Source organism: Phascolarctos cinereus, unplaced genomic scaffold, assembly GCF_003287225.1.
Source record: "Phascolarctos cinereus isolate Bilbo 61053 unplaced genomic scaffold, phaCin_HiC Scaffold_8;HRSCAF=390, whole genome shotgun sequence".
In the NCBI taxonomy this organism is placed as follows: Eukaryota; Metazoa; Chordata; class Mammalia; order Diprotodontia; family Phascolarctidae; genus Phascolarctos; species Phascolarctos cinereus.
Genome location: NW_027556291.1, coordinates 9,095,245 through 9,118,032, shown reverse-complemented (window position 1 = coordinate 9,118,032; position 22,788 = coordinate 9,095,245). Strand labels below are relative to the sequence as shown.

Here is a 22,788-nt window from a genome sequence, read left to right as displayed (position 1 = left end):
CCTTTTTGTTTTTATTTCCTGTGGGCAATTTTCCAGGGTGGTGCAGTAGCTTTGAAAGAGTAGCTTTGGAGTTGGGGGACCTGGCTTCAAATCCCAGCAGTGTGCCCTTGGGTTTGGAATGAGGGTAACCTCTTGGGGCTTCAGTTTCCATTCCTGTCAAATAAGGAGATTGGATTGGATCACCATGAATCTATGATTTTTGAGTTAAGGCAACATTGCTTAGGCTTACCTGCTGCTCAAAAAAATGAACTTGGACAAGTTTACTACAGTCTCGGTCAGGGGTGGGGAATCTAGGGCCACATGTGGCCTTCTAGGTCCTCAAGTGCTGCCCGTTGACTGAATCCAAACTTCACAGAACAAATCCCCTTAATAAACGGATTTGTTCTGTAAAACTTGGACTCTGTCAAAAGGCCACACCCGGGGACCTAGAAGGCCACATGTGGCCTCAAGGCCAAAGGTTTCCCACCTCTGGTTATTCCAAAGGTAACAAAAACACAAGATTGCACAAATTCACTTTAACACAGATGAATTTTAATAGCCGAATCAAAACACCTAAAACACAATTCTTGAGACTTTTAGCAGCACCAGCAACAAGGAGTATGGATTGCCATAGGGCAAAACTGAGATGGCCAAGGCAGGCACAAATTGAATTTTGAAGCCCCTGGAATTTTCTTTTAATACAGAAAAATGAACTAATACAAATTTGGTATGACATTTTAATGGACCATTTAAAAAAAAAACTACACGTAGTTCTAATGAGGAATGTCATTTAAAAAAAAATCTAGTGTTCCTTAAAAACAAAAGCCAAAACAGGAAAAAACAAAAACAAAAACAACCCAAACCATCAACACTAAATATTCCAGAGTAATATCATCAATCACTAGTCCTTTCTGCACAGTTTCGGGGGCTTAAATTAGCCTTTCTCTACATTAGCCAAACTATACATTAGCAGCCCCACTGCTTGAATCATAGTTAAGGACTTTCATTAGGAGATCACGAATTGAGTTGGTGGCGGTGAAGAAAAATGAGGCTTCAGTTGATCCATCCAGATGATTAACATTTGTCTTGGGTAGAAAGCAGGCCCAAGAACATTCAATTTACATGACTTTTAGTCAACAAACCATATGCCACTATCACAGAAGCAAGTCCTTTGGGAGTCAGTCCATGTTGGTCTTTATAAAGGCTTAAGATCTACAAATAGAAGCGATCATAAACAGAATGCAAATAGAGAGGGCCCAGATCCCATGCACCTTTCAAAAATGAGCATTAACAACGACTAGTTCTGACTACAGCAACTTGAAAATTTCCAGCTTAATGTGACTGCTACAGTTGGATCATATGATTTGGAAACCAGTGTTGGTAGCTGTGGGTGAAGTCAGTATAAGAGCCAAGACTTAAGAGCTGGGGGGAAGTGGTTCTGATAGTCACCATTAAGGCTCCTCTGGGTATGGGGTCAGCTCTCTACCTTAACTGAAGATTTGGGTGTGATCAGTTCGTTCCATTTTCACGTTTCTGGAAGTCTTGGTCTTTTGCGCCAGGTAAGGCTCTCTGCCTAGGTGAACTTTTTATGTAACTATTACAGAGGCTAGGCTGCACTGTTGTGAAAGTTGCCCTCCAGAAAAAAAAAATCCCTTTCCTGGTAGTTTCTATCAGTAATTCACAATTCGGGGTTAAATATTTATCAAAGAGAGCATGGATTTACGGAATAAGAGCTCCATGGGACAAATGGATCCAATCAATAAAAACTAGGTTCTGGACTATAAATTCCAATAATGTGGTTTAGATCCAGCAGCCACTGTGGCCAAAAGTTGGCCAAGCCCTGTTGTACATATGTATTTTCACTTCATAATGCTTACATTAAGACACATTAAGATGACTTAGAGTTCTAGACTTTCCCCTGCCATTGTCCAAAAGCAAAAAGAATTAACTGACCAGTTGCTGTTAAAGACAAACCATTTTAAAGCAGCATTTTAAGACCAAAGCAGACTAAGACATTAGCATATTGCCCTCTTGGGCCTGAGCTGCCAGCCCATGACAAACCTGTAATTACACGTCACTGAAACACACATTATAGACTCAGAGGACTTTGAGTTGGAAGAGAGCTGAGAGTCAATGGCATTCAACCTCTCACTCAGTATGGAAATCCCTTCTATAGCATCTCCAATAGGTTGTTACTCAGCCTCTGCTTGAATGCCTCAAAGTGACAAGGCCCTCCCAAGGCAGTCCAGTCCACTGGTGGATAGCTCCCATAGCAAAAAAGTTTTCCTGCTTCTTGTAACTTTGACCCTTTGGTTATAGTTTTGCCTCTTCGAGCAGCAGGACAAGGAAGTTTCCTCTTCTACATGGAAAGATCTTCAAACACTTGGAGTTAAAGAACTTCGGGAAGGAGACTTGTTATCCTCTCACTTCTTTCTAATGGCCTTCCTGATGAGCTCATTCTCGTGGTCAAGAAGACCACCTAAGTCGAATGCAGTGAATCCTGACTAAAGACACTCATTGTTAGGAAGATCAGGCAGAACTCTTCAGTTGATGAAAGGCTGACACAGAAGCAACACCTCTATGCAGCAAGGGTACAAAGTAAAGGCAGATCAACCATTTCTCTCCAAAGAAGGTTGGACTATTTGAACAGAATCTATTCATTTCAAACAAAAGGAGTATACTGTTTCCAGTGGCATGAGTCTGTCTTGCATTGAGGTGGTATTCTTTGAAAGGCTCAGAGCAGGAGAAAAATATATAGAAGGGTTTCAACAAGGCAACATACATTGTTACAAATCTGCATTCCTAGGCATGCCAGCCTCACGAAGCATCACTACTTTTGTTGAAACACAGCTCAAGACTCATGTCTTTCCTTTGGCAGAAATGTGAGGAACTACTTTTCAAAAAGTTTGATGGAAACCCTTTTCAGTTCATTAGTGGAAACACTTTCAGTGATACCTGTAGCTCTCCAACTCCATGTTGCTGAAAGCCTCATTTTCACAGCAGGTTCTGGGTTAATACTGCACATGTGAAACTATTTAATTCAGTCAAGACCTAAATCTTCCTTGAAGGCCCTGATTGATATATGCAGGAAGGGGAAATAGCAGAAATCACACACAAATACATTTGGCTTGCTCCCCATAAAGCTTTTTCTTCTCAACTCCCAACTTCAATTTGAAAGGCTCTGATTGACAGTCAACAATAACATCTAACTACCCTTTTCTGGACACTCTTGGATACGCCTGGGAATCATCTCTCCTTATACTATAGACAAATCAATGTTGGGGTATACTTTTCTAGAAGCTGTGGCCTTAACAGCATGAAGATCCAGCTTTGGAGCTGCTGTTTAGGTCAACGGTATGGCCCAGCAAGCAGTGCTCCAGCTGCTCCTCCACTGCCAGAACCTGCCTCACTGCTTCTTCAAAGGCCACTGTGACATTGGTGTCATCTTTGGCACTTGTTTCTAGGTAGGGGTAATCCCCATGCTCCAAACACCAGGCCTGTGCCTCTTCGGTGGTCACTTGCCTTTCCACTTTGTCTACCTTGTTCCCTAGGACTACAAAGGGGAAGTGATCAGGGTCTTTCACATCTGCATAATAGATGAACTCTTTCTGCCAGTTACTAAGATTTTCAAAGCTCTGCCTGTCATCCACGCTAAAGGTCAAGAGGCAGCAGTCTGCTCCTCTGTAGAATGGTGTTCGTAGGCTCTTGAAACGCTCCTGACCTGCAGTGTCCCAGATCTGGAGGGTCACAAAGCGACCATCGACTTCTAAATCTCGGTTTAGGAATTCCACACCTATAGTGTGGAAAGCCTGAGAGTCAAATTTGTTGGTTACATAACGGTTCATGAGGGAGCTTTTCCCAACTCCACCATCCCCCAGGAGAATGACCTTTAAGAGCAGGGACTTCCCACTCATTGTAGTGGCAGCAGGTGGGTATGGGCTTGTGACCAAGACAATCTGAAAATAAGAGAAAAATAAGAAGGAAAATAGTTAGACCCAAGCAAACTATAAGCAATTCAATATTGAATTCCTCTGCATTGCAGAGGAAAGCTCTATACTTTAATTGACAGATTAAAGAGAGGACATGGACAAGACTTGCACAGGATGGGCAGGCACAGATTGGTTGTGATCTGCACTGGTACAGGAAGTACCCATATTGGCAACATCACAGAGCCATTGGAAAAGTATCATTTTTGCAATCAAACATTACATAGCAAAAAGAACACATTCTTCATGATATGCGGGAAAAAAAGAGAACTCGCTTTTCTATCGTCTAATGCTGCTACAATTTCTGACAAAGTGTTGAATGTTCAAGGCCAAATAGCTGACAAAATAGTACTTCACCCTCACTAATTCTATACAGTTTCAATTTTGGCCCAGCACTGGGAGAGTACAAGCAGTGAAGGCTAGTTCTGTAACTGATTTGGAGTTTGAGATCTACTACTGAGAAGTTTCAAGGTAGCTAAGGGAAAGGGGCCCATACTAAAGCAGACCTCTAGTCCTACAACCCCTGGACTAGTTCTGGAAGTAGAAAGGGGAACAAGGTCAAGTTTGTCAAAGAATTTCTAGTCCTGTGGGGCTTGCCTATCAGTGAGGGATCTACTATGATTTTGACTTTTCTGAAACTGATGGCGAGGCAGAAAAAAAGGAATTTCTCACTGGTTTTGGGGGAGAGTCCATGGCAGCTTATTTCCACATGGAACACCTAGACGGTATCACAGACAAATTACATATAGTGATTAGGTCATTGTGGGAGCTAGACAAATCTGTAAGAATGATGAAGTTAAAGGGAATATTATGATAACCAAAGAAAAAAGAGAGATGAGAATGGGGCCACTAATTAGTGCCCTTGCCAGAATGGTTCCAGAAGCATATACATCACAAAGTTAGTAAGAGACACTAAGAAGCCTTCTCCCTCCATCCAAAACGCTTTGATATGTCTGTGTAGTAATGAAACATTTGAAATAATAGATCATGTGTGTGTGTGTGTGTGTGTGTGTGTGTGTGTATGTGTGTGTGTCTGCGTATATCTCTCTGTGTGTGTGTGTGATTCATACAAATGCTTCTGCAAATATATCTACCTACCTGGTTCTTTTTCCACGATTTTAGTCTTCTTCTCCCTCTCCCCCCAAAAAACCCAAAAAAACCAAAATATAGGAAACTGAATTTCAAAAATCTATAGTAAACACACCAGGAAATGAAAAAAGTAACAACTTCAACTCAAATCCACAGCACATATTTAATATGCACAATTGGACAATTAACACTGTAAGAAAAAATTCAAGCTATAAAGAACCTTAACTTGTCCCAAATAGAAAGTATTTAATTTGTATTCTTAGTGTGATAACCTTAAAGAAAATGTCCTTCAATAATAAAACAAAGCAAAGCTAGTAGAAGATACTTAGCAAAGGGAAGGCACAAAGGGGCCTAAAGTACGGGGGAGCATCTACACTAGATTTAGGCTTCCTTCTATTTCTTTCTACTTAGCCCCATTTCTATGACAGGACAGTTGCCCCAGTAAAAGGCTAATCTGCCCCAGACTGTCATACCAGCTAATGTTCACAGTTAAATGAGGAACTGGATCGATGATTTTACTGATATAGGGAACTTCCAGAAGAGAGAAGTCCTTCTACCAATGCAGGCCAACAACGTTCCTGCAACTTACGGTCTCAGAGCCCTGACAGGTTGAGTGATTTGCCCAGGGTCACACAGCCAGTCTGTGTCAGAGGTAAGACTAGAACCCAAGGTCCTCCTGGCTTCAAAGCCTGCTCTCTAACTATAATGCCACTCTGCTACTCTGCCTCTCTCACTGTCCACAGTAATGAAGAAAATAAAGCAAAACTGTAAGCAAAGCTTCTGCTTATCTTTCTCTTCTCAAGACTGGGCATTTAATTAAGGTAGTCAATCTTGAACAAAGGTTTTCATATTTTTACTGATATAGCATGTAGCACTAAGCCTGGAGCTTAAAAATTTTTATTTTATCAATTGGTTGAGTGATTAATTAAATACAAGACTTTGTAAAATTATAAGATACCTTCATTTCAAGAATAATATTCTTCATCAAGGCAAAACTCTTAGATAAATGATTAGACTTGGGCAACAGAAGTCTAAACAGAAAAATCAATTACCAAATGGGTCTCATAGTTTACACTGCTGGAATATAAAGCAACTTTTTCACCCAACTGTTTAATAATTTATGTTATAAATACCAGGGAATACAAGCTAATAAGAACGGATTAATCCATCAATAGAGATATTAATTGCTAAGTCACTAAGCCCAGCCCCTTTTGGGGTGGAGGAGGTGCGATGTCATCAGAGTGAGGAATTCCCTGTTGTGAAAAGTCCCTCTACTAATTCAGTTCGACAATTTGTCTCTGGGAGTTGTCTGAGGCACTGAGAATTTCAGTGACTTGCCAACAGTCACACAAACCATATATATGAGAGTTGGGATTCGAAGCCATAGTGACACTATAGATTTCTCAAGCACCCTCATAATTACAAAAGCTTATTTATCTATTCGCAATTTGAAGCTCTTAGATAAACGTTTCTTTAAATGGTGATGGAATAGCTGTTAGCATGCTTTCTTGCTCATTGTGTGGATCTGAAAGACAATTTCAGCAACCAGGACTCTTGACATACTATGATAGCAATCAATGGCATGTGTGAAATGAACTCGGTCACACTCCCAGCAGACTGGTGATCATATTATCAAACTCATTAGGGGTAATTTCCCAGCTGCGGATAAGCTCAATAGAATGAAGGGCCAATAGAGTGACTATGGAAACCAAACTACCAGAGAGCTGCAATTAGAGTAGAAGAGTAGGAAGGACCGCATGGGGAAGGAGACTGCAATTATTTGTACTTTGACTGCTTTGTGAAATACACAAACGATTCTGCACCTGTATCTTTTCATTAACAGTAATGTCACTAAGTTTCACTAATTGTCTGACACAATTAGACACTTTACATCATAGTTCCTTTGCAGTGACAACTTCTGTTCTTTGGCTCAGAAATCCTACTAATAAGCCATAAGATCCAGGGCCACGTCCTCAGGGCGGACAAGGGGCCCGGATTGGCACCACCTCTTCTTTTAGAAATTACTGATGTTTAATCCACTTCCCCAAATCCATGTTTGAGGGTCAATAACAGGACATGAAAGTCCAGTGACAACCTTTCCCCTTTTAGATCCCCTAGTGCAGGTAGTTCACTGTTACTACTCAGTTAAATGTTTGTTGATTGCTGTAAAAAGTATCTAGGAATTCAGGCTTCTGAATTGATTCCAAAGCATCCTAACCCATTTCTTTAGGGTATTCGCCTCCACATGGCATAGCAGAAGTAGAGCTTGACTAAGAATCAGAAGATTTGGAACAATTCAATAGAACACAGGCTCTTTGAGGCCCGAGAAAAGACGTTCACCTCCTGTGAAGCTCTTGTTTTGTCTGTTAAGGAGAATGGTCTTTGGACCAGAAAGGATAGAACAAAATGGATAATAGGAGATTGATACTCATGATAAGTAGGGAGTTCATGACAGCTGGCCCTTAATAAGTTCAAGTCACCAGGTTCAGAAGAACTCCATGCTATGGTTAGATGTGATTACTAAGCCATTCTCCACGATCTTTTCAAAGAATGGAAAAGAGTAGACTAGCAAACTATTTGCCAGTGAGCTTGACTTTGGTTCCTGGCAAAATTCTAGAACACCTTATTAAAGGGATGGTTAGTGAACATTTAGAAAATGAAGCAATGATCACAAAGAATCAGCATGGCTTCACCAAGAGCAGTTAGTCTTATCATGGCCAATGTGTTGGTTTGTTGTGCTTAACTGTGCTTCACTTTTAGAAGGGAGGGATCTATTTTGGGGGGACATGAAGGAAGTTGTCCTTGGGGAGGCAGAGTAGAGAAAGCACTGGCTCTGGGATCAGAGGACCTAAGTTCAAATTCTGCCTCTGAAGCTTACTGCCTGTGTGAGCTTGGGAAAATCCCATACATAACATCCCCAATTCATCTTTAAAATGAGGGTGTTGGTCTAGACGACCTCTGACTACTAGCTCTAGAGCTATGATCCTTAGTGATAGCAGAATACAAAGCATAAATAAAACAAAAGAACAGGTCATGCCAGACTAACCTTATTTCCTTTTGCAACAAAGTTCACAAAAGCTAGATCAGAGAACTGAGGTAAAGTTTCTATCAATTTTAGCAAAGTATTTGATAAAGTCTCTCATGCTATTTTTGTGGCATAAAATGGAAACATGTGGACTAAAAGATAGTGCAATTAGATGGATTCAAAACTGGTTGAATGGCTTAACCTAAACAGCAGTTAGTTACTTAGTAATGGTATGATGCCAGCCTAGAAAGAGACTTACAGTGAAGTGCCCCAGAAAAAGGTGTTTGGCCCCCTCCTGTTTGAAATTTGTTGTCAATGGCTTGGATAAAGGCATAAATGGCGTTCTTATTAAATTTTCTATAGCTCACACACTCAGTTACATAGTATGCATCCAGAAAGATTTTGACAAGCTATAGTGCTGGGCCAAATCTAATCATTTGAGAGATAAATAGAGTCTTAATTTGGGATCAAATAAATTAACTTCACAACTACAAAATGGAGGGGGGTAGCTGGACAACAGTTTGCTTGAAAAATATTTGAGGGTTTTAATGGACTACAGGCTCAATATGTATCTAGAAGGTGATATGGGAGTAAAAAGAAAAAGAAAAAAAAACACAAATGCAATCTTGGGCTTCACGAAGACAAGCATACTATCCAAGACTAGGGAGGTGCTGGTCCCTCTGTACTCTGCCCTGGTTGGACCACATATGCAAAATTGTCATCGTTTCTGGGTACCACATTTTAGGAAGGACCTTGATGAGTTGAAAAGCATTGAGAGGAGAGCCTTAAGTCTATGTCACTTGGAGATTAGCTGAAGGAACCGAGGACATTTAGCTTGCAGGAGACACTGTGTGTGTGTGTGTGTGTGTGTGTGTGTGTGTGTGTAGAATATTATAGATTTTAGGTATGACACAAGGAAAAACTTCCGAACAATCTGAACCATCTAAAGATGAAATGGACTGTCTGGGGAAGTAGTAGATTCCCTCTGAAGACTAGATGGCCACTTGTCGGGGATTCTTTCTCAGGTGTGGCCTCTGAAGGCCCATCTTAGGATTCTCATCTGAGCCTCACAACATTCCTTCAAGGTAAGAACTAGAGGCAGCATTATCCCCATTGAAGAAACTGAGACTCAGAGAAGGATACCAACTTGCGCATAATCATACAGGTCGTAAGTATTAAGAGGTAAAATTTGTATCCAGATTTTCTGCCTCCAAGTTCACTGCTCTATTTCCTTTATTACACTGCCTCCATATATGTGAAAGAGCTTTGTAAACTGAAATCCAGAATGCTATAGACACCTAGAATCATAGATTTAGAGCTGCAAAGGATCTTAGAGGTTATCTAAGTGTAACTCTTATTTTACAGGTAAGTGTCATTTTACAGTGATGAGCCCAAAGTCTCAGGGGTAGTAATCATCAAAGGCAGGGGCAGGGTTGACTCCAGAGCCAGAGCTCTTTCCACTACACCAAGATGATACGTGGCAGGAAGTGTTGTTGTTGTTGTTTATGATGGTTATGATGGTGATGACGGTGATGATGAAGATGATGATATAATCATGGATTGGACTTTGAGAGGGTAATTATGATGATGACGAAGATGATAATCATTACTAAGAGGAGGCATCAACAAAAGGAGTGAATTTGTCTTTTTCAGAGATAATTTACAATATAAGTATTACTATATACCTTCATGACTATATCTGAATATATGCTATGGATGGTTTCTGCAACATGAAGTTGACAACATTTTTTATTCATGTTTCTGGAGGAGAACAGTTGTATTATTAGCACATGAAACAACTCAAAACCCCTTAAATCTGTACCAATTCTATCTAGCTTTTATGCAGGAGGTACATGTCACATGTCTTAAGTTTTGCTTTTCTGGTTAAGTTCCTGTTTTTCAGTAATCAGATTCACCAGTTCAGGCCTCCTCAATTTTTTTTTTTTTGGTAAGGGCAATTGGGGTTAAGTGACTTGTTTAGGGTCACACAGCTAGTGAGTGTGTCTGAGGCCACATCTGAACTCAGGTCCTCCTGACTCCAGGGCCAGTGCTCTATCCACTGTGCCACCTCGCTGCCCCCCTCCTCAATTTCTGTAGCTGTCTTATACAAGGCCGGGTCAGTTAGCTGGCTCAGTGGATAGAACATTAGGCCTGAAGTCAAGAAGACCTGAGTTCAGATCTGGCCTCAGACACTTACAAGCTGTATGACCCTAAGCAAGTCACTTGATCTCTGTTTGCCTTAATCCACTCCAGGAACTTTGCCAAGAAAAGCCCATGGACAGTATGGTCCACGGAGTCCTGGAGAGTAGGACACGACTGAACAACAAGCACCCAAGGCCCAGTGAGGGAGGATTACATTCTGGAACAGTGATAAAGCTTCTCATAGGTCACAGGCAGAGGCTGGCCTCCTCCAACTTGTGGGACAAATCCTAGCTCTATCCGTGCTTCTCCACGCCCACCTCTGCGGGGCTATAAAAACCTCTACCCCAGCGAGAGAACTTTGGCTTCACTCAGGGAGGAGTTGGTGTCCTGACTGCTGCCTCAAGAGTCCTGCCATTTCGGTCAGACTGGGGAAGCTGACTGCCACCTGCTCCTGTGTATCCTTGCAAAAAAATCTCACTTCACTCTGCAACTATATATCAGCTTTGTTTAGCGATTTGCTGCCCTACCACTGATCAGCTTGTCTGGCCAGGCTAATACAAATTGGTACTAGGAGCTGGGTGATGGGAGGACAGGCTGAGCAGAGAAAAGTTAAGGGGAAGGAGAAGGAATTCCCTGTCCTTTCCTGGACGACTAAAATAAAGGCAAAACCAAATGAGGATGTAGACAGGCTTATTTCCCTCCTAATGAAGAAAGCAATGGTGGAGAAGGAAAGACTCCAGCCTGAGAAAATAGTCTGTTGTGAAGATGTGGAGGAGAATGGAAGAGACAACTGAAGGCAAAAAAGGTAGTGAATCCTTTCCTCTCTCCCTACCTCTGACTGTACTGAAAAGGATTTGTAGGTGGGGGTGGGTTGGGGAGGGCACAGGAATAAGAAAAATCACAAGAACGTATTTGGAAATATTGGTCAAAGTTTAATTCCCTTTGAAGTCTGGATTTGTGGTTCTGTGTTAAATCTAGTGTATATAAATGTGATGTGTAGGTGTGTGTGTATACCTAGATACATGTATGAGTCTGCTATTTAATTATGTGTTCACCAATGTGGTAGCAGTTAATTTAGTTTGCAATTTACTATTCGTTTCTTTTTTCTTTTTTTTGGAGGCAATCAGGGTTAAGTGACTTGCCCAGAGTCCCACAGCTAGTAAATGCCTGAGGCCACATTTGAACTCAGGTCCTCCTGACTCCAAGGCTGCTGCTCTATCCACCGCACCAACTGGCTGCCACTGTTCTTTTCTTTAGTAAGCTACCCAGTGCAAAAGACCTTGGAAAATAATTTGGCATCTGACTGCACATATGCACGTATACATGTATGTGTGTGTCTGTGTAGGAGTAGAGAGGACAGTGGTTGTCAGTGAAAAGCATTTCAGACAACTCTGGAGTCAGGTTCTTTGAATTAGTCATTTAAAGTTTATAAAATTATGGATTACAGATAGCTGGCTTTTCTCTTCATATCTGGCCAGCACTGGGGGATAAATTCAGCATAAGATTAATTGTGAAGGATTATGCAGACACCAGTAAAAGAATAGTTGGGAAGAAATCATTACAGTCACAATTTTGTTGGCTATGAATTTGATGCAAATTATAATGGGAAGGAAATCAGGCTTTCATATGATTCTATTGGGGGCATTTCAGCAATGTTTGGAATGTAAATTGATTTCAGTGACATTGCATGTGCACTGAATTTCATGTTTTTCTCTGTGGTGGGTTGCTCGGTTCACCCACCATGGAATGTTCAATTGTGGGGATGCAGACATTAAATAATTTGGACCTTTGCACCCAGACTTTCTTCCTGAGCTACCCCACCCCTTTTCTGCTGCTCCCTGAAACCAGGGATGGCTGAAGGAGAGTGGGGGGACTCTTCTCTTTATCCCCTCTTTTTGTGCTGTTTTGTGCTCTTTCCCCAGCCAGCATTTGCTCCCTACTGTTCCCCTTTCCTTTCTCTGAGATCTTTCTCACGTCAGACTCAGACTGTCTGGCTTGTTCTGTCCACCCAGGCCTTCCAAAGCAGCCCAGCAAGAACAGACCTGGGAAAGGACTTTTACTGCAAGTTGGAGTTTCTGATTCTATTCCCAATCTCCTGTCTCCAGATATCTATTCCTTTTCATGAACTTTATGCCTATGCAACTCCCTTCTGTGTCCCTATCTTCTCTGCCTGAGTACGATACGCGATTTCCTATTGGGAGATATTAAAGCTAAGTTCCCTCAAAGTACTTATCTGATGGGGCTAATGCCTATTCTGATAAGCAATGACCTGCATATTTGTCTTTAAGCTAAAATCTCCCCAATATGATCAGCTTAATAAACATAGACTCCTTTTTTCAAAAGAAAGACCTACGAGAATGTGAGTTGCTGGGTACAATCTAGCAAGACACGCTATTACTAAAGCTAACAGACCCCCAAAGTTCATAAGTTTCTTAGAATGTATTTTAGAAGCACATCTAAGCATTTCTATGAACGATGTAGATAATAAAAGAGAACACAGACAAATAATGTAATTTTTGAATGTCTACAGTCATAGCTTAATTAGTTTTGAGTAGATTTGACCCAACTTTCTATTTCTGAATGTGTATTGATGCAATATTTACTTGTGTAAACTGGGAAAGAATTATGAATGCTAGGTTTGGGATGTTTAAGTTATAATCTGGAAAGCAAGCAAGTACCTCCTGTATAAATGTAAATTAAACCAGCAGTCCTAAGATTTCAAACTATTACATCTAGTCCCTGTGAATAAGGCACCAGGAGAATTTAGAGTTTTAGCTTCATGGTATCATATCTACTCTTCCCTCTGGTTGTAGCTCCAGTACCTTCTCTAGGAAAGGAATCAGGAATAGTCATTGATTTTGTTACTGTAGACTTGGGCCTTGACTCAATATAGTATAGGTTCCCTTTTTTTCTCATTGGCCTTTGCAGTTTATCTCCCTTTTGTGGCAGTTGGTGATCCCCAAAGATCCTAAGATCATAGCTTCAGGCTGGAAGGGACCTCAGAGGTTATCTCTGTAATGGGGCCTTGGGAGCATGCCCAGGCCCATGGTAGTCAGTGTTACACTTCATGTTATATATGAAGTTAAATGACTTGCCCAAGGTCATCTACATAGCAGGTGGCAAAGCTGGGATTCAAATCTAGCTCCTCTGAATCCAAATCCAATTTTCTTTTTACTCTGTCACCCTGATTGGCTCCAAACTTCAACATTTCTTCCCTACCATGCCAACTTCCTTTCTGGTAACCTGTAGCTCACACCTGTCTTCCTAGACTCCAGGTAAGCAATTCGACCTCATCTGCACCAAAACAAAAACTGTTTTCCCTTCCCCATGTGGCCTGGTAACCCAGAGCAGACTTCAGGAAGCTAACAGTGCCCTCTATCCTGGAATGTCCTGAAAGAAAACTTAATGTGAGATCTTAGGGATTCTCAAAATGGATGATTTTCTTTTCTGAAAATGGAATAAAAAAGTCAATTATCCTCTCACTTCCTTTGCTCTCTCTAGCCCTTGGAGTTAAGACTCAAAGTCTTTTAATCCACAAGCTTTCATGACTCTACCTAAACAGCAGGCCCTTTTTTTTCCTCTCTCTTATAGGACAGCTCCAAGAGCCCTTTTTAAATCTGATATTTTTTTGGACTAGAAAAAGAAGTTCAAAGTGGGAGAACCAAAACCCTAGGAGCTACAAGTTGCAACAATTCTAGTCTTTAGATAGCAGTTTTAGCCAAAATAATTTGGAAGTAGCAAAGTAGAAGAGAGAACCTAAATCTTGCAGTAGAAGTTCTTATGAATGATTTGTGGGTATGTGAGTCTAGTTTTGAAATACACATTTGGTCAGTAAAGGCACCTGAAATACAGAACAAAACTGGAATAGAAAAGCATATAGTTATCATAGCATATAGCTGAGAAAAGGTTAGGGGCCATGCTAAGTAAAAAGGTACCCCACCCATACTGAGAAAAGTGAAATTGAAAATAAATAAATGGGGGCAGCTAGGTGGCGCAGTGGATAGAGCACTGGCCCTGGATTCAGGAAAACCTGAGTTCAAATGCAGCCTCAGACACATAACACTTACTAGCTGTGTGACCCTGGGCAAGTCACTTAACCCCATTGCCTAGCCAAATATAAAAAAAAAATAAATTTTTAAAAAAAGAAAATAAATAAATGAAAAGAATACCCTCAGTGATCTATTTCCAGTGCAATAATCTAGTAGCTAGAGGATTTCAGTATTGAATATGGGGTTGTATGTAAAGCTCTTTCTAAACTTTGAAGCGCTATGCGATCAACATCAACTATTATTGTTACTGTTTTTTCTATTCCCTTGCTTGAAGCCGTGTATCTCAAAGCTCGTCACAAGCAGTCCAAAGTCAAGGAAGTCTTGCCCCCTACAAAGGACCACAACCAGAGATAAAGTATGCTGGGCCATCTTTGAAGATCTCACAGAAAGGACCTTTTTGAAACAACTGACTACAATGAAAATGTAAAACTGGGGCTGTTATGCAGTGTTTAAGAAAGTCTACCAGCACCAACATAAAACTGAACTGTGGAATTTGAGTTGTCATCTAGAGTAATTTTCTTATCCAGAAGAAGCTGCCTACACTGTGTACTCAAGTGAGAATAACGATGATCTCTGTGCTTTGCTTCCTAGAAACTTGAGTGTAGAGTGGATAATACGTAGACCATTTTGCAACTTCTACAACATGGACTCATGGGAGTGCGTGGTTGGAAGATCTTACTTATTGTTTTAATAGTTTCTATTTATTTTAAGTGCTTCTGTTTACTCAACATTAGTGTATCCCATAATGTTATTATTTTGTCCTATACTGGTGTCATTTGGTTTAGACTGTATTATGATTATCTAATATGCCATATTTGGATGAGGGTTGAAAGTTAGGAGAACTGGAAAAGAAGGAAACTTAGAAAAGTGCTAGAAGCTTTGGAAAGACTTAGCAGAAACTTAATAGGTATGACAGATGGATCATCTACTGAAGGGTTCATGTAATGTTATAGCTGCACACTAATTGAATACTTGTCAATTCTGATGTAGAGGCATGATAGTTGACCAACTGATAGCTATGCTATCCCTTGTGATGACTGTAAATAGTGGAACTTGCTGTGTAGAGAGGAAACCATTAGTACTATAGTTGCTCCTTACAATTTCATTATGATTCTATTTTGACCTTACTATTACATGCCAGATCAGAAACCTGATAAGAAGACTTACCTAATTCTTGCTAGAAATTATTATTGATGTGATGGGCTTGAATCTGTAGGCAGCTATCAAGGGGAGACTGTCAACAGGTTGCTTACTAAAGTGCTCATGAAAGAAGCATGAAAGAACCACAATAATGGTTCTGAATAACACACTTGAATATTGAATCGGTCCCAGGTGGTTATATAGGAGCAGAGGTAAGAATTGGAGAAGCGGCCTCACAGAGGTGGTAGCAGGACTTTTCTGATGACCTTACTGAAAGGGGCAGCCCCCGACCTGGTTGACCAAAGACCTGACTAGTGTACCCCTTGGATAGTATGAAGACATATATAATGAATTGGCAATTCAGGAACCAAATTTTACTCATTATAAAGACAGAAATAAAGAAAATAGGCCCAGCAAAACTATTCAAGATCAGTCTGTGATTCCTAGACCAATACTCTGTAAAGTACCATCAATATTACCACAAAAATATCCTTCTCTCCCTCTTGCAGTAAGTTCCTCTAGTCCTTCCTTAAAAAATACACCTAATTGTTCTATAATGATCTTTTGTGTAGCTAACTTGGTATACACAGAAGAAACAAATGTTTGTAAGAGTTGACTGAAATGAGAAGAGACATACTATAACAAAAGGACAATTTTAAGATACCCCTACCATGAGAATCCACCATGGAAATAGAGGGATGGCATGTGGAAAAGTATATCCCAATAACAATTTTTTAAAATTTCTAGAGTTTTGTATATTTTCTTCCTGCCTCCATATCTTGTTTGTTTATATAAATTGCTTTCATAAGCCCTTGGGTAGATAACTTTTTCTTGGGGAGACACTATTCTACTTATATTGAAAATTACTTGTCTCTACCTGTGGAATCCATTTTTTTTTTTGGATCACCAGGATAAGTCACCAAAGCTACAAATATGGTGACAAACTTCCTTGCCCCAGATAAATAAGGGTCATAATGACTGGTATAGCCTGATAAACATCAATGGCAACCATCATGCTAACAGAAAATACAAGTTTATCCATCCCTACCCTCTCCCAATAAGCCAATATATCATTAAGACTTGAGCATATTCCTTCAGAGAGATGGGATATGGAGAAAAGTAGTAGTTGTATTATTGGCCTGTGAATCAGCTCAAAAGGTGCACACCTTATATTGACTCTACCTTCTATGTGGTAGATATGGACCGGTACACTGCATGCCTTCATTGTTGCTTTTCTGCTTAAGTTTCTGCTTCTCAGGAATCAGATTCCCTAGCTTCTGCCTCCCCTATTTTTGCAAACGAACTTGTAGAAGCTAAGGAAGATTTCATCCTAAAATAGTGATAAGGCCCCAATAGGACCATAGGCTCAGGCCGTTCCCTCTCTGTGAGAAAAAGCCTCGGTAATGAAACCCAGCCATGCTAGTACTTTTCCATTCAGCCCCTGAGGGGGCCTTTAGGTTCATTCATGAAAAGGCTGGTGTCCCAACTGCTGCCTCATATTTTTGACCCAACATGCTCTTCCATGTACCCCAGAACTGAGATGATCTATGTGGTTATTGTGGTTGTCTGTATCAGAGTCTGCAGTAATTGTACTCACCTAAGTAAGGACCACCTGATCCCCACCTGTTCCTGTGTATACTTGCAATTAAACCTCACTTAATTCTGGAACTATAAGTCAGTCTCACGTAATCATTTCCTGTAGTCTGTGATTTGAGCCTGAACTCTAATCAGCTTGTCTGGTCAGGCCAACATGTCACCTTAGTTCTTGATTCTTTCTTACATTATTATTACTTTAAAAGTGGCATCAAAGTGCTAGCACACTTTTCAGATAAAAATCAGTAGGCAGAGTTCCATTTGTGGAAGTCATAGAATCAAAAGACTGTTAAAGCTAGAAGGGACCTTAGAGATTTTCTAGTCCAACTTCCTCATTTTACATAGAAGGAAACTGAGGCCCAGAAAGCAGAAGTAACTTGCCCAAGATGTTAGTGGCAGATTCTGCCCAAGAGTTCAGGTCTTCTGACTCCTAGTCCAGTGTTCTTTCTCTAATTCTGAAACAGAAAAATGTTTAACTGATATGAACATTGTTCCTTTCCCAAAACCAAAACAATAATTCTCCCTGAAATAATAGTACTTCCATTATCATGCAATCATAGTTGGTAGAGGAGAGAGATGGTCTTTTAGGGATACTTTGAGAAGAATTAGCAAAGTACAAAGGCAAACAAAACCATTTTTCTCTCCCAAGATACATTTGTTGCAAAAATTTAAATGAAACTTTCTAAATGTATCAACAAGTTGTCAAAAGGAGTCTATGAGAACATAAACATGTAAGTCAAAACCCTTATGTCTAGGCCCCCCAATCAGAATGATATTTGCACCCAGATAGAGAATTCTGATAGTAGCCTGTCCTAGAGAAAATCTGATTCAACAGGAATCTGAAAGCCCTGAAATTTCCTTCTTTTCCTTAAAGATGCAGACATCATCTAGGAATCATTTACCCATTTCATTTAATGCTCTGACTCATGTTGTGCCCAAAATGAAGAATTCACTAGAGCAGTGTTTCCCAGCAATTTTCACGCAGCATTTATACACTCGTTGATTAAAATGGGAAGTGGGGATCTAAGACGGAGAAAAGAATTAGTCCTTTGAAAATAATAAATCTAATTATGATCATGGAGAGAGAACTGAGAAACAAACAGACAGGAGAATGGCAATGATATCTCAGTTGCCATAAGAGGAAGGAGCCTCTCCAATTAGGAATCCTGTGGCAAACCTTGAGTGGGGTTCTAATATCTAGCTACAAGAAGGGAAAGGTGTTGGTTGAGGGAAATAAGGAAAAAGAAAGCAGGGCTGTCCTCAGAATATATGGAAGAGAGTGGCTCTGGTGGCAGTATGCGCCAAGGAGGAGCCCAGCAGCAGGGAAAGCCCGGCTTGCTGTGACACAGCACTTAGCTCACTGTTGGGATCTATCACACTAAGTGGAAAACACTGCACTAGTGAGTAGGAAGAGGGGTTCTTTCATCTCCAGCCGCAATCACCTCAAAAAAAAAAAGAGGAACGGCCATCAAGTGGAGATCCCTTAGGTTAAGAGCATAGCCAATTCTGAGAAAAGAAACTTGTTCTTAAAGTCCAGAATACCTTTCTCCCCCTACCCCCACTCCTTAGGCAGCAGCATCCGACACCATCTGATGCTCTGGAGAAAACCAAAGCCTCTCTGTTACACCAAACTCATTTTGCAATGTTGACAGGTTGGCCACTGTGCCCATGCTGACAGCCTAAATGCCACCGCTGCCAGAACAGAAGTCATCACCTAGATCGGGAGGACAGCTCGCGCCTACGATGTTCTATGCCACCAGAATGCCTAGCATCTCCTTTAGCTTCCAAGGTCCCTGACCTCCTTGTTTGCGAGCTAAGGCCTCAGAGACGAAAGGCACAGCAGACTGTGATTGGGCAATGACCCAAAGCCGCCAGGTCTCTCCTAGGAGCCAATGGGTGGGCAAGGATGGATGGCGTTATGCTGGCGGCAGCAGCACAGGGAAGAATGGACCGAGCGGGGCGCGGGGCGCACGCAGCGGGACCCCTGGTCTCACGGCCCCCCCGGGAGGGAGAGTGGGGGCGGGCGTCCCCCACACCCCCGGCCAGGGCCCCGGGCGGCGCGCATGCGTCCCCCGCGCCGCCCGCCCCCGCCGCGCGCCCCCCGCCCCCGTCCCCTCCCCTTTGCCCCCGCCCGACGCTGGCTCCCAGGCGGCTCGCCCTTTCCACGGCCAGGTAGGCACCTTACCGGGGAGCAGGGCCAGGGGCCGGAGGCGCCGAGGGGGCTGTGAGCCCGGCTGGCTCAGTGCTGCTCTCTCTCCCGGTCCCCGTCACCGCCGTCACCTCACCGCCGCCTCACCGCTGCCGTCACCTCCGCCTCCTTCTCTGCGCCTCGTTCGCTTGACAGCTGCCGCTCGCGCCCGCCGCGTCTCGAGCCCGCGCTTGCGCCCGAGAGGTGGGGAGTGGGAGGGGGAGGGAAAAGGGGGGTCGGGGACGGAGGCGGAGCTGGGCCGCCCTGCCTCGCGCCCTGGCTCCTGGGGACCCCCGCGTGCGCATGCGCGCCCCGCGGCTCGTTGCTTTACCCCCCCACCCCACCGCTGCCACTCTTCCATCCTCCAGCTGTCAGTCCCTCAACCTTCTAGAAGCAGCTAGAGATCTGGGGCCCCCACCCCACGCCCTGGCAGAGGATCCCTGGGTCGAGAGCCACAAACAAAGACCTCCCAGGGTTTTTCGTGATCATCTTGTCCAACCTTCTCCTCCTACGGATGGGGAAACTGAGGCCTACATAGGGGCAGGGATTTAGGAATATATAGGATGCTACATCTGGGAAGAATCTTTACAGAAGGGCAAATTGATCATCATTTTGTACCGATGATTTTGTACTTCGTGTACTGAGCACCCTATTATTCCCAGTCTAGAACATGGCCAGCAGCAGGGGTATGGCCTCCAACCTCCTCCATGGAGCTGGGCACCTCATCTCTACTGTCCCTACCTCCACTTCTACCAATGGGAACTACCAGGCAGCAAACACTCCCTTATCCATTTCTTAAAATCACTAAGGAGAAAGTGCCAGGTCAATGACTGGCCCCCATCCATGGTCCTGGAGGAGGTGGTGGGTCGGGCCTGACCACTTGGAACTCACATATGGCAAGGGCACAAGCCAGCAGTCATCCATAATCCCAGGGACACATTGTTGGTTGGAATTTCATTTTTCCAAGTGTGTCTGGTGTCTCAGCCCTTTTTTTCCTGTCACCCTTCCCAAACACTCCCTCTCTTCCGTTCCTTGGCCTCAGCCACCTTAAAACTGACGGCTGCCTGGAATGGGGGCGGAGGGGAGCCTACTCCATCTTCCCACCTGACCAAACCCTGCATACATTATCTGAAAATGATGGCTAAAGCTGTTCTGATCTTTCCTGCTAGGAAGTTCTTACTCATTCAAACTAAATCCCTGCTACTGTAGTTTTGTTTCTTTTCATTTTTCTACTTCTGTCCTCCCTGCAGGTGGAAAACAGGGAGTCATTACCATGAGTAATAATCCTTTATTTTCTGGAAAACTGCTGTTAAACTTCACTCCAGTCTCTACTTTGGACTAAATAATCCTTTAACCTTTTTTTTTATGTGTACTATTTTCCAGCACTTTATTTTTCTTATTGACTTGCCTTTATTGAATATTCTATTTGCCTTTTAGTTGTTTTTTCTCCCCCCCCCTTTTTAAAATTGCTGTTCAAACCTGTGATTTCATTGACGTAGGGTCCTGTAGGCATGGAAACTCTCTCCAATAACGCGGAGTGTTAGCATTTCATATGGAACTTGAGGTCTCCTGTAATTACTTTGGCCATCAAGAGATTCAGCAGTTTGTCTTTGGCTGCCCAGCTGGTATGTGTCAGAGTCAGGGTTTGAACTTACCTTCCTGACTCTAAGGCTGGTTCTCTATCCACTGCACTGTACTGCATCTTGTTGTTCAGTCATTTTTCAGTCAGGTCTGACTTTCTGTAACCCCGTTTGGGTTTGTTTGTTTTGGGCCCTTTCCTTCTCCACCTCATTTTATAGGTAAAGAACTGAGGCAAACAGGGTTAAGTGACTTGCCCAGGGTCACACAGCTAGGAAGTGTCTGAGGCTAGATTTGAACTCGGGTCTTCCTGACTCCAGGTCTAGTGTCCTATCCACTGTACTACCTAGCTGCTCACTATGCCACCTAGCTACGCCATAAGGATAGGAACACTTCACCTAGATGGGAAAAATGGGGTGCACAGACAGTATGTTGGGCTATCGGAGAAGTGTTGTCTTAGGAGGAGAGTTTATTCTATCCAGATGGAAATTGCATGAGCCTGCCTGTCATTCGTGGTGATGGACTACTGTTATGTTGACAAGGACTAGGTCCTTCCATCCCTTGCCAGAGGAAACAGCTGCCAGCATGCAGACACTCACAAGGGTGAAATGCTACAGCAGGAAATCCAAAATGTGGGAGTCTAGCAGCCAACACCATGATACAGTGACTGGCTGAGAGAGGTTCAAAGGAATCCAGGAGGAATTTGAGCTGAAGCTCTACATGTTGGCCATGGTCAACTCAGAGTGTCTCAATCAGCCCCATGTGTGTCTCCCATGGGGAGGAGGCAGTGTGGGACAACAGGAAAACCTGGATTCTAGTCACCAGCTGGGTGATGTTGGGCACATCAGTTTCCCTGAGGCTCAGCTTCCTCACATGTAAGATAAAGATCAGAATCCATATCCTGGCTACCTTATAGACAGCAAATGAGCTCATTTTGGGGAGTACTTGGAGAGCTGTGGATCACTATGGCCAGCTAGAGAACGGCATAGCCAGTGGCCCCCTTCCAGCTGAGTGATCAAAACAGCAGAAAGTCCCCAAAGGCTTTTACTGGGATTATATCTTTTGAACCTCATGTCAACCTTGGGAGGTTGGTATTATTCTCTCCTCATTACGGATGAGGAAATCAAACCTCAGGTTGGTTGTGGCACACCCCAGTTTGCTCATGTAGGTAGTGTCAGAGGAAAGATTTGCACCCAAGTCTTGTGATTCCAGATCCTTTATCCTTTCTACCACACTGTGCTACGTCCTTTAAGGAGGAAATCCTCACACAAGAGAGTAATCTTTCCCCAACCTCTCATGAATCTCAAAGTACCTAAAACATCTAGAGTGTTCCCCAAGTGATGAATAGTCAAAGGATATGAATATAAAGGATATAAATGAACCTGAGTTCAATTCTCAAGAGAAGAAATCCAAGCCCTAAGAAAACAAATACTCCAAATCACTAATAACTAGAGAAATGCAAATTAAAACAACTCTGTGTATCCATCTCACACCCATCAGATTGGCCAAGTTGACAGAAAAGAATAATGACAAAGGCTAGAGGGGATGGGGAAATAGACACATTTGATGTGCTATTGTTGGAGCTGTGAATTAGTTCAGTCATTCTGGAAAGTAATTTGGAACTATGCCCCCAAAGCTACTAAACTTTGACCTAGGGATGCCACTAGTAGGCTGATAACCAAAAGGAATTTAAAAAAAGAACAAGTCCTACATGTACAAAAAAAATCAACATCCGCTTTTTTCATAGTAGCAAAGAAAACAAAGAGAGTGCCTGTTAATTGGGGGATGGTTGAAAAATTTATGACATGAATGCAATAGATTAGTATTGTGCTGCAAAAAAAAAAATGAGAGAGAGAGTTTCATGGATACCCAAGAAAACTGAGAAAACTTGCATGAACTGATGCAAAGTGAAGTTAGTGAGACCAGGAGAGCAACTTATACTATAACATCAAAATTATAAAAATGAACGATTCTGAAGGCAATAATTAACCATGATTCCAGAGGACTGACATGGAAGAA

General features: G+C 42.3%; 1 protein-coding gene across 1 annotated transcript; it reads right to left on the bottom strand.

Annotated features, from left to right (window-relative positions):
• Window positions 1–509: 509 nt before the first annotated feature.
• Window positions 510–19,471, bottom strand: RAB9B (RAB9B, member RAS oncogene family). Its single transcript, XM_020963472.2, has 2 exons — window positions 19,189–19,471; window positions 510–3,935 (listed from the first exon to the last, which is right to left on the bottom strand). The coding sequence occupies exon 2, from the start codon at window positions 3,891–3,893 to the stop codon at window positions 3,288–3,290; it is 606 nt and encodes a 201-aa protein (XP_020819131.1). The 5' UTR covers window positions 3,894–3,935; window positions 19,189–19,471; the 3' UTR covers window positions 510–3,287.
• Window positions 19,472–22,788: the final 3,317 nt, after the last annotated feature.